We start from the raw sequence: 11384 nt of genomic DNA on the forward strand, positions 1-11384 counted from the left end.
CCACCAGAACTACAACCTTAAATAGAAAACAGTAATTGAACATATTATCTGTTTGCTTATATGTCACTTCTCACAAGGCATTTAAGTGTAATCTTAATGTTTACATTTCAAAAATATTTTCAGACTGGGAAACAGAATTAGTTATTTAAAAAAAAAAATCCAAATATTACTTCTCCTTTCTCCTGGCTTACATGTTCCTTTAGGGCTGAACATTGCTTTTTTGGGGGTGCATGACCATTCCTTCAATGTAGGAGTGATGGTGGTGCTACAGCACCCCCCAGGCTTGAAGTGGTTTCCATCATCTACAGGGTTTAGTTTTCTTCAGTGGCTTTCAGTACTCCCACTATCAATTGTTCCAATGCCACTGCTTCAATGAGCAAAACAATTTATACACTTAAGCATGGCTACAGCTCCGAACATTGTACATGTAAATGTTCTTCCAATAGCCATAGTGCATTTGTTGTTAAACTCTGTAGACAGTTATGCTATTTCTTTGTTTGCTTTTGGATTTATTATTAGATGTGGTAAACAGCTGTTGCCAGTGGTGCAAGTAAAATCCATTTCTTACTGGTATGGGGTGGGGTCACCAACTAAGGAGGGCGTGTGACCTCTGCACGTGACCCTCTGTGTGACTCACCGGCCCACCCCCAGCCCAGGGCCCCCATGCTTTCCCCGTCCCCTCCCCATGATCCATCCCATGTTACCTGTCCTCCTGCTGCACTGGGGCAGGGCTCTCCCAGGAACCACAGCGGGGAAAGGAGCAGAACCCCTAACCCCACCCCCTGCCCTTCCACGGAGCTGTCTCTCCATCTGTGTACTACAGGCTCAGCAGCAGCCCCGCCAGAGGATAGTGCTGGGGAGGCGAGGCTGGGGGCGGGCGGTATAGCCGCCGGAGCAGTGCCGGGCTGCCACTGCTGCCCCTCCCAGCGGGGAAAGGAGCAGAACTCCCAGCCCTGTCCCCCAGCCCTCTTCTCCAGCGGGGCTGCTGCTGTGTCTTTCCAATACTCCATACCAGCTATAAACAGCTTGCTGGTACGGTGTACCAGAGCATACCGGCATACTTGCACTGCTGGTTGTTGCTGACCTGCCAGATGTTTTCTTTATTTGGAACAGAAGATGTGACTAGCTGCTATATATTTCAAGGAGGAAAAGTCATTCATAAATTCTATGGCCCATACATACTTGACGCCTTCTTACTAAAAGAGTACATCCAGATTGTTCATTGAGTGCTCTGAGCAAACCATTTTCTAAGCTACGTTTGAAGCCAAACTTCAATAAGTGGTTTTACTTACTTACAATGATAAGTAATTAGTTCTATTGCATAGAACTGTATGACCTCACTACCATGCAGGGTTTCTAGGGTAACTTGCTCCCGTGAGAATAAAACTTCTTACACTCCATAAAATCAATTTCCAAAATAATAAGATTTATATTCTAGCTTTGGGTGAATTTGTAAATCAACTACAGTAGAACCTCAAAATTATGAATTGATCAATCAACACACACCTCATTTGGAACTGGAAATATGCAATCAGGAAGCACCAGAGACCCCAAAAAAAGCAAATATGGTACAGTACTGTGTTAAAAAAAATACTGGGAAAGTTTTGAAAAAAGATTTGACAAAGTATCTAGGAACTTCCAAAATGATGATGTGAACAAAGCATTGACATTATGAAACATTTGCAGTTTTCATTTTTGGATAAAGAATAAATGAGCTTTAACAATTATATAATGTCAGAATTATATATTGGTTCATTTATTCTGTGGCTAACTGGTGAGTCCTACTAGATCAACGTGTCCTTTGACGATAATCACGTTTGCAATAGTTTAAAAGATTTATTAGCCCAGGGGAAGTTGCTAAGCAAGCTGTACAGTGAGTTCTTTGCCATGACAGGGAAGGAGGTGACTTACTGTAGTTCTGTTAAATTATTGCATCAGTAAAGTTGTCTCAGCAGCATTGTGCTGTGTAGTTTTTCATATGGTTAATTTACCTCTGGTGACTTTTAGAGACCATTCATTTTAGGTGATTTTTTTTAAAAAATCACTAAACATAACGATAGTGTCCCCTGTGCTGTCATTGCATGGAAAAACCCAGAGGAAGAGCAAAATCACCTGTAAAATTCTGGTATGTTCCCCTTGGGTAGTTAGAGCTGCATGCTCCCCTCAGAGGAAAAGATGGGTTTATAGCCTCTTAGAAAGGAGAGAGGGGCACTACAAGCAAGCTCTGTAGATACTAAATGTACATAGGGAAAAGTGAGTTCCACAGTTCCTGAGGATGTGATCTTCATCACTTCTGTCTGGGGTGCCCCTAAGGCCTGGCAGCAACATTTCTGCAATGCCCACTTGCTGTCCCCAACCTTTTCTACTCCAGAAGGGATAGAGTTGTAGAGAGAAATCACCGCCACTTACATTAGAAGGGAAGCCAGCTGTGGAGAGTCATGCCTGCTCTATACCCCTTGCCTACTCCAACTCCTTCCCTTAAAAGAACCCACAAAACCTCAGACCAAGTGGAGCTCACACTGAGGAGCTTGCACATATTCAGGGAAAAGGAGAGCACTTACTGCCTGTCCCTCCCACTTCTGTGGCAGTTTTTTTTTTTAAACCCCTTTCCCTGTGAAGCCATAGAAACTGGCTCCATGTAACACCAGGCTGATCTAGAATGTTCCGCAATATTCAGTTAGTGTTCAAATGGAACAATATACAACGGTATGCAATTTATACTGAAGCACAGTTTAACTCATTGAAGTATTTTGACTTACAAAGAGTGGATAGCTTAGTGGCTTAAGTATTGGGGTTTTGCTTCTGTGTTCTTGGTTGAAAGCTGAGGCAATGAAAGTTACTTTCACTTCATGAAAACTCTCACAGACCTTGGGAGGCAAGCCAGTGCTCGCTTACAGACAGCCCCCCAACCTGAAGCAACTACTCACCAGCAACTACACACCACACCACAGAAACACTAACCCAAGAACCAATCCCTGTAACAAACCTGTTGCCTACTCTGTCTCCAAATCTACTCTAGTGACACCATCAGAGGACCCAACCACAAGCCACACCATCAGGGGCTCATTCACCGAACATCTACTAATGTGATATATGCCATCATGTGCCAGCAATGCCCCTCTGCCATGTATATTGTCCAAAACGGACAGTCTCTATGTAAAAAAATAAATGGACACAAATCAGACATCAGGAATGGTAACATACAAAAGCCAGTAGGAGAACACTTCCATCTCCCTTGACATTCTATAACAGATTTAAAAGTAGCCATACTTCAACCAAAACAAAATTCAAAAACAGACTTCAAAGAGAAACTGCAGAGCTACAATTCATTTGCAAATTTAAGACCATTAATTTGGGCTTGAATAGGGACTGGGAGTGGCTAAGTGAGTGAGTAAAACTACACTACAAAACTACAAAAGCAATTTTCCCTCTCTTGGTATTGACACCTCCTATTCAGTTATTGGGAATGGACCACATCCACCCTGACTGAATTGGCCTTGTCAGCACTGGTTCTCCAGTTGTAAGGTAACTCCCTTCTCTTCATGTGTCAGTATATTTATGCCTGCATCTGTAATTTTCACTGCATGCATCTGAAGAAGTGGGTTTTTTACCCACGAAAGCTTATGCCCAAATAAATCTGTTAGTCTTTAAGGTGCCACCAGACTTCTCATTGTTTTTGTGGATGCAGACTAACACAGCTACCCCTCTGATATTTCACTTCATGGGGCAGAAAGATTCCTTACAGAACGATTACATTTAAAAGGATTAGTATAGCAGTTCAGGTTTTAAAAATACTTCATTTTGATGGGAGGGGAGGCATGGCGTGTTTGTTTCATAACAAGCAACCCATGATTCAGGCTATGATACACCAAGGTATTTAAACACTTCAAGGGTGTGAGCAATCGCATTGACTTCAATGGGACTGCTCATGCACAGAAAGTTAGTTATATGCCTAAGTACCTTGCTGAATTGGGGCCTAAATGAGTATGGATCCCTAAATACCTTTTCACCCATACTGGTGAAATCAGAATCCATACATCTAGATTTAACTATGTTGATACAACTGTTTAAGGTTTTATAGACCCTTGTTTACCAAACCAATTTTCTTTCTAACTGTTGTATACTTAAAAAATTAAACACCTAGAATAGCCATGCAAAGGAAATGCTTAGTGTAAACCAAATGAGGACTGGTTGACAATCCTGTATTCCTATAATTTTATTCAAGTGTGTGTGTATATTCAAATATAAAACAGTAATTTTTCATATTAGTAATGGCAATTTTTCATCATCTTTGAACTGCTTTCGTTCTTCTGTTGACAACTGTTACAAGCAACATGATTGTTTATTCTACAGTATAAATTTATTGAACTGATTTATGCATTGACTTATACAGTTGATTTAGTATAATTTTTCTCCCTAATAGGCAGTATAAAGGGGAACAAGTTTAATGGCCTCAAGAAAACATTGCAGATTTGTGTCTGAAATGTCACCGCTATGATAGCTTTCCTTATCTCAGCTGTAAAACTGACTATTGTAGTAACATTATGGCAGTGCAACACTGCCATCTTTTGGGTAATTATCTGAACTTCACAACTGAATATGGATTTCAGGAGGAAAAGTAATGTACAGTACCAGATAATTTTAGCCATACAGTAATATTTTTGTCTCATATTTAAATGTGACCACGAATAGTAATGAAATGGTAAAGATATGGCTATTCCTTTTTATTGTCTCACACTACTACAGATAGTAGAGAAAGCACAGATCCATGTAAAAATTATATTTTTTTCAGTGCAAAAGTGTAATGGAAGGGTCTGATTTTGAACTCAATCCATTGTAACTCTGCAGTAGCTACACTGAAGTAAATGCAGATAGACTAGCGTGCAACCACTATAAAACAGATCAGAATTGGTGCCCTACTGTTTTTAATTTCAAACCTGCAGTTAAATTGGGTGATGTCTTTATGTTTTACATGATTTCACAATGTATCAAGCAGATATATCGATTACATCCTGTTTATAGAAATAACATTTAAAATATGCATTTGTATTCTTACAACTGAGCAGGTCCAGACCAGCCAGTCATGCATTGGTGTCTTATTGAAATCACTAGCATTTTACAAATTGTGTGTTATGTTAATGACTGCTGCAAGTAATGAGGCTCATAAATTTAGAGGAATGAATTGTAATATGCTGCGATAGATAGATATAGCATCTTGGGATTCTTAACCTGTCAGATCAGTAGATTTCTCCCAACCTATTTTAGAATCTTCTTTTACTTGATTAATTGTTTTTGTTCCAATGTGTTTTTATAACTCCTGATTTGATCTATAATATGCAGGTAACCCGTGCAGACCTTACATTTGAAAACAATAGAAGGGTAATAGGGTGAAGATCTCTGCGGGTCTCCATCATGTATTTGACTTTTTTATTTAATGTTCTAAGTTTGATATTCAAGCATTGGTCTTACTGTTTTTTCTTCTCCGTACCCCTCTGCATTTGAACTGCTATTGTCCCTTCCTGTTAACTGAGTATTTCATTGTGCAGCCAGATAATGTGGAATGGTGAATGTTGGGAATACTTAATTTGTTTAAATATAAAATTATTCTTGACTATCAAACAACTGCAAGCAGATAGCATATCTTTCTAAACAATTTTCAGAATTGATGTGGTAAATTGTATAACACTGATAATAGCCTCTCTTTTCCTTTGCAGAAACCGGTTATAAATGGCATTATAAAACCACCTTTCCTAAGGTATGTTTTGTTCAGCTTATAATTTAATAAAACAAATGTTAAAATAACAGGCTAATGCAGTAATAGTTGGTCGTTATCTTAAAAGGAAAATAGATGTCCATTTTGCAGTTTCCCCTACTGGGCAGCAGTAAAATAGCATGGCACACATTACAAATCAGGCTTTCACTTAGGAGCAGGCTGATGATCCCTTCTGAGGGCAAGTCTACACTGCAATTAAAAACATTGTGGGGTCCTCCAACATAACAGGGTCCTCGAGCCCGGGCTCCAGCACAAGTCTGAACATCTGCACTGCAATTAAACAGCACCTTAGCACAAGCCTGCATCAGCTGGCACAGGCCAGCCACAGGTTTTTAATGGTAGTGTAGACATACCCTGAGAACCTTTGCAGTGTAGCCATATTACCCCCCCTCCCCCGGCACAGGGGATTGGTCCTTCTGTGGGGAATTAGCCCCAGTGAAGCCAAGGGGATTTTTCCCCTTACATGAAAGGTAGCAGGGTCAAGCTCCTAGTTTGGGGTTAAACAGAGGAAACAAAAGATTGGAAAGAAAAAGCAATGAGAACATCACTCCTGCTTCAACCAGTTTTAAGAAAGTCCCAAATACAGAAAGTGAAAGCTTCTTGGGCTACACAGATGAAAAAGAGTTTGCTCTGTTAAGAGTCCTCAAATTGAACCCATAAAAATATTTTTCATTCTAGTTAAGTTAAAAATAATTGTAAAGTGTCTTGGAGTTGAAACACTCATTTCATTCTTCACGTAAGGGTCAGTGCAGAGAAGGAAATGTAAATTTTAGTCTTAAATTGTTGCACAATACCATTTTACTGCAGCATTTAATTCCTAGTGTGTTTTCTAAAAAATTCAACCTTGGGGAAAAAAATCCAAATAACTCCCTGAAACAAGTGCATGCATACGATAGCCTCCATTCAACCAAGTACTCAAGCATATACTTAAATCCATCCCTATTCAGTAAAACACATAAGCACAAGTACATACTTAAGTGTTTTACTGAATGGTAGCTTATGAGAGTTACTTTTTAGTCATGCTACCCATACACCTTGTCTTGCCCTCACACCTGTAGTAATTTCATATTTCTTTTCACAGCGGAGAAAATCCTTTTACCACTGTGAAACTCCGACCAACAGTAACAAATGACAGATCAGCACCAATAATTCGATGAATATATCATTCATGAAAATATTTTTACTCCCTGTAAACACTATGTTTAGCAATATGATTTACAAAGGCTGTTTATTTAAATGTAACTAGTGTACATTAGGAGAATATTGAAGTGGATTTCTGATTTTAAAACAATCCATCTGCATTCTCAATGAGATAATTGCTCTGGGTTAAAATGTTTGAGAACTTTGGCTTGATTTTACACTACATGCCTTTTTTAGGAAGAAAGTTGTGAAAGTCTGGGGGAAGTTTGAATACTGTAATTACCTGCATACTTAATATTTTATCAAAATGCTCTGTTATATGGAAAATACCACAGATAAGTTTGTGTTTAAGTCTGCATATATGATTTAGTAGATATATAAAAGAAAAAACTGCATTTTTTTAATAAAAGGAACAATGCAACTGTTGCCTTAATAATAAGAGTATAAGTTTGACTGTATAAAATGATTATGTATTCCATTGTTTTGTTTAAGATAGATGCCTTAGGTTATAAATAAATATTTATCCTCTAAGAGCTTAGACAAATGTAGTATGCTTTGCTTGATGTTAAAATGCAAATTATTTATCTGAAGTATCAGTATAAAGCTACTAAAATTATACAAAGTCTGACTTTTAGTTCAGTAATGTTCTACTCTGAAAAAGGAGTATTATTGTTCTCATGAAATAACTATTTAAAGTGTGAAAAACACACCCATTTGCAGTATGGTACTATCCTAGTAATATAAGTAAACATTTTGTTGCCTACACCTAAATAGACAGTACACCTTCAAGTCACAGAAATTCAAAATGGAAGAAATTTAGTTATCTTGTCCATTCCCCTGCAACTGCAGGATTGTTCTGAACATTGTATTTAAAGGGGTATTATTATATGGCTATATTTAATAATGTTACAGGCTTGGTGGTCTGACCACAGAAAACTGAGTTTTAATCATGGTGATATTGATACTTTGAACCCTTAAATCCTCATCTGTGCCTTTCACCCTACTGCTCCAAAGTCTAATCTCCTAAAAGAGGCAGAGTCGGGCCTTCTCATTTCTGGTAAATAATGACCAAGGAAAAACCCTAGTGCTGAAAAGTCAGTAGCCACCTACTGCGTGGTTTGTTTCACTCTAACTCTGTTGACCCAGTGATCCACCACAGTTCTAAGCAGCACCATACTGTCAAGGTGCCATTTCCCAGATAAGTAAAACAGATTTGACTATTTTTGGTCCTTAAAATCCCATTGTACGTTTTGCAAGAGTAGGGAAATCTGCATGAGAGTACTGGTCCAATTCAAACTTATTACATTTTGCTTTGTGTTCCTATGTTAGTCTTGTTGTATCACTTGGCTACCATGTTTAGTCACTCCCTTGGAGAAATTGGTATATATTGTTTCTGTATGCTGTAAATAGCCAAAATTTCAGAGTTAAGTAAAGTATTCTTGTATCTAGTTTGTAAAGTGCTTTGCAATCCTTAAGCATTAAAAGCCCTATAGAAATGTAAGATTTTGAATTTGTACTCATGGATATTGACTCATCAAGGTTCCCTCCCCACTCTGAACTCTAGGGTACAGATGTGGGGACTAGCATGAAAGACCCCCTAAGCTTATTCTTACCATCTTAGGTTAAAAACTTCCCCAAGGTACAAACTTTGCCTTGTCCTTGAACAGTATACTGCCACCACCAAGCGTTTTAAACAAAGAACAGGGACAGAGACCACTTGGAGATGTCTTTCCCCAAAATAGCCCCCCAAGCCCTACACCCCCTTTCCTGGAGAAGGCTTGATAATAATCCTCACCAATTTGTACAGGTGAACACAGACCCAAACCCTTGGATCTTAAGAACAATGAAAAATCAATCAGGTTTTTAGAAGAACTGTAATTAAAGAAAAGGTAGAAGAATCACCTCTGTAAAATCAGGATGGAAAATACTTTACAGGGTATTCAGATTCAAAACACAGAGGATCCCCCTCTGGGCAAAACCTTAAAGTTACAGAAAACAGGAATAAACCTCCCTCTTAACACGGGGAAGATTCACATAAAATAAAAGATAAACTAATCCACCTTGCCTGGCTTACCTCTACTGGTTGCAATATTGGAGACTTGGATTAGGATGGGTTGGAGAAGATGGATTTCTCTCTTGCCTCTCTCAGTCCCAGAGAGAGCAAACACGTAAACAAAGAGCACAAACAAAAGCCTTCCCTCTTCCCCCCAAGTTTTGAAAGTATCTTGTTCCCTTATTGATCCTTTGGGTCAGGTGCCAGGCAGGTTAGCTGAGCTTCTTAACCCTTTACAGGTAACAGGATGTTGCCTCTGGCCAGGAAGGATTTTATAGCACTGTATACAGAAAGGTGGTTACCTTTCCCTTTATATTTATGGCAGCTCTACTTTGGAAAGGTCAGGTACAGTGATCTGGAAAGAGATTTGTATAAAAAGCCATCTAACTATGAAACAAATAGGTAATGATCATTTGAAAAGTCCGAGGGGAACAGGCAGAAAGGTAAAACGAAGAACACAAACTGCCATACTGAACTGGATCAGTGGTCAGTCTGTTCAGGTTACTTACTGTGTTGGATAGTAGCCAACTGGCAAATATTTCAGCAGATCTAAAGATGCTGTACTGCACCAAATTCTGCAATATTAGACCATAGAGTCTGACTTCCTAACCATATGGTAATCCACTTATGTCATCACACTTGAAAAACCATTGGCCCACATGAACCTTTTAAAGCTTTGTTAATAAGCAGCCTTATCCTTTTATCTGTGACACTCACCTGTGACCTAGAAGGTTGCTAGGTGATCTAGAAGGCAAGAATCAAGCTCTTGCCAAACACGGAATGTATTTTTGTACAAAGATGGCCCTGCGTCATCTCTGGTGGCTGTGAATGGGTAGTTATAGCTTCTGTAATTTTTCAAAAAGAAGGGACTAACGTGGATGTCCTGACCAATGCTCCCACTCTGCCTCTGAGTATTGGCAAAGGCCATCTCTGCTAGCATTAAACACACTGTTTGAGCTTGCATAATCACTGCCACCAGAATCTAGTTATTATGAAACACTTTGGAATTCCTGGAGTACAGAGTACTTTTTATAAAGTATAGTTTTGTAAATAGTGAACATGTCTATTCCCAGAGTCAGTTTCTCAGAAATGGTTAAATTATATAAGAAAAGGAAAAAAACCAAACAATTTAATGGAGAGTGAATTTGTGGGGGGGGGGTGGAGGGTGAGAAAACCTGGATTTGTGCTGGAAATGGCCCACCTGTTGATCACTTTAGATAAGCTATTACCAGCAGGACAGTGGGGTGGGAGGAGGTATTGTTTCATGATTTCTGTGTGTATATAAAGTCTGCTGCAGTTTCCACGGTAAACATCTGATGAAGTGAGCTGTAGCTCACGAAAGCTCATGCTCAAATAAATTGGTTAGTCTCTAAGGTGCCACAAGTACTCCTTTTCTTTTTGCGAATACAGACTAACACGGCTGTTCCTCTGAAACCAATTTAATGGAAGTAATCTTCACTGATCTGTTTTAATACTCAATTGGTGGTCTTAAAAAGTTATGGATGCAACAGTATATTTCATGGGCCTGAACAATGACAGTATGTTAATAAGCAAGAGAATGTGCCTCCTGCAGAGCTTACTGATTTCAGACACCAAATAAAATACAATACTGATTAGCCACTTTTTAAAAGAGCTTACATATTTATCAAGTAGCAACACAATAGGGGTAGCTTTAGTTGCTCTATCATATATAGTCAGCTTGATGAAGTACACTCAGACATTAGCACCGCTGCCTTGGAAAATACATCACTGTAGAAGACTTCTATTAATATCTGGTCCATTAACTCCTTTCCCACTAATGCGAGATTTTTCTGTAGTTACTTTCAAGAGTATTGTGAACTCTGGTGTTCAGTGTCTGACAGGAAGAAACAACCAGGAAAGGGTTATGGTGTGCCTGCCTGTCACATGATTCAGCAGAGGTTTAAAGCAAAGGGCGAATCCTCCTTTTTCCGTGGCAGAGAGGTGCAAGGGGAAAGCCCCAGAGACCCTGCAGCCGGTTTGGTCAGAGAAGTAGCTTTGTTGTACATTACTTTGAGTTGTGTTCAAATAAATTTGTGCCCTGAGACAAGGGTCTAGAAGATTTTGGTGTAGTCTTAGTTCTTTGCTGGGCTGAGAGAGCCCACTAGCTTAGCGTCCAGAGTTGCTGTGTCCTCTACCTGCGCCTGAAAGAGGTCTGTCTATTCTGTCAAACTGTTGAGGGATGTTTAATTTTAGCCCATTATTCTACATGAGACCTCATTGTATAAGTACCTCTATTAGAGATTCTTAATGTGTTTATTTTTTTATAGTTGTAATTCTTCCCCCATTTCTTAGCCAAAGTATATCTGACATTCAGGAAAGATTAAAATGAGTCTGGCTCTGATTTTATTGCTCATCCTCAACTTCTGGACCTGCATATTTAGCTATGAGGAACTCACA

At 39.1% G+C, this 11384-nt stretch overlaps 1 protein-coding gene across 3 annotated transcripts in view; it reads left to right on the forward strand.

The window, feature by feature from the left end:
* Positions 1–7430, forward strand: part of BAIAP2L1 (BAR/IMD domain containing adaptor protein 2 like 1) — a 69154-nt gene extending 61724 nt beyond the window's left edge. Inside the window, exons 12-13 of one of the 3 annotated variants that reach the window (XM_073362130.1) lie at positions 5715–5755; positions 6855–7430. In XM_073362130.1, the coding sequence (XP_073218231.1) occupies positions 5715–5755; positions 6855–6930 (117 nt within the window). In that variant the 3' untranslated portion in view covers positions 6931–7430. The remainder of the gene's footprint in view (positions 1–5714; positions 5756–6854) is intronic. The other 2 variants (XM_073362129.1, XM_073362131.1) reach the window with 2 other exon arrangements.
* The last annotated feature ends 3954 nt before the right edge of the window (positions 7431–11384 follow it).

This window comes from Lepidochelys kempii, chromosome 10 (assembly GCF_965140265.1).
Source record: "Lepidochelys kempii isolate rLepKem1 chromosome 10, rLepKem1.hap2, whole genome shotgun sequence".
In the NCBI taxonomy this organism is placed as follows: domain Eukaryota; kingdom Metazoa; phylum Chordata; order Testudines; family Cheloniidae; genus Lepidochelys; species Lepidochelys kempii.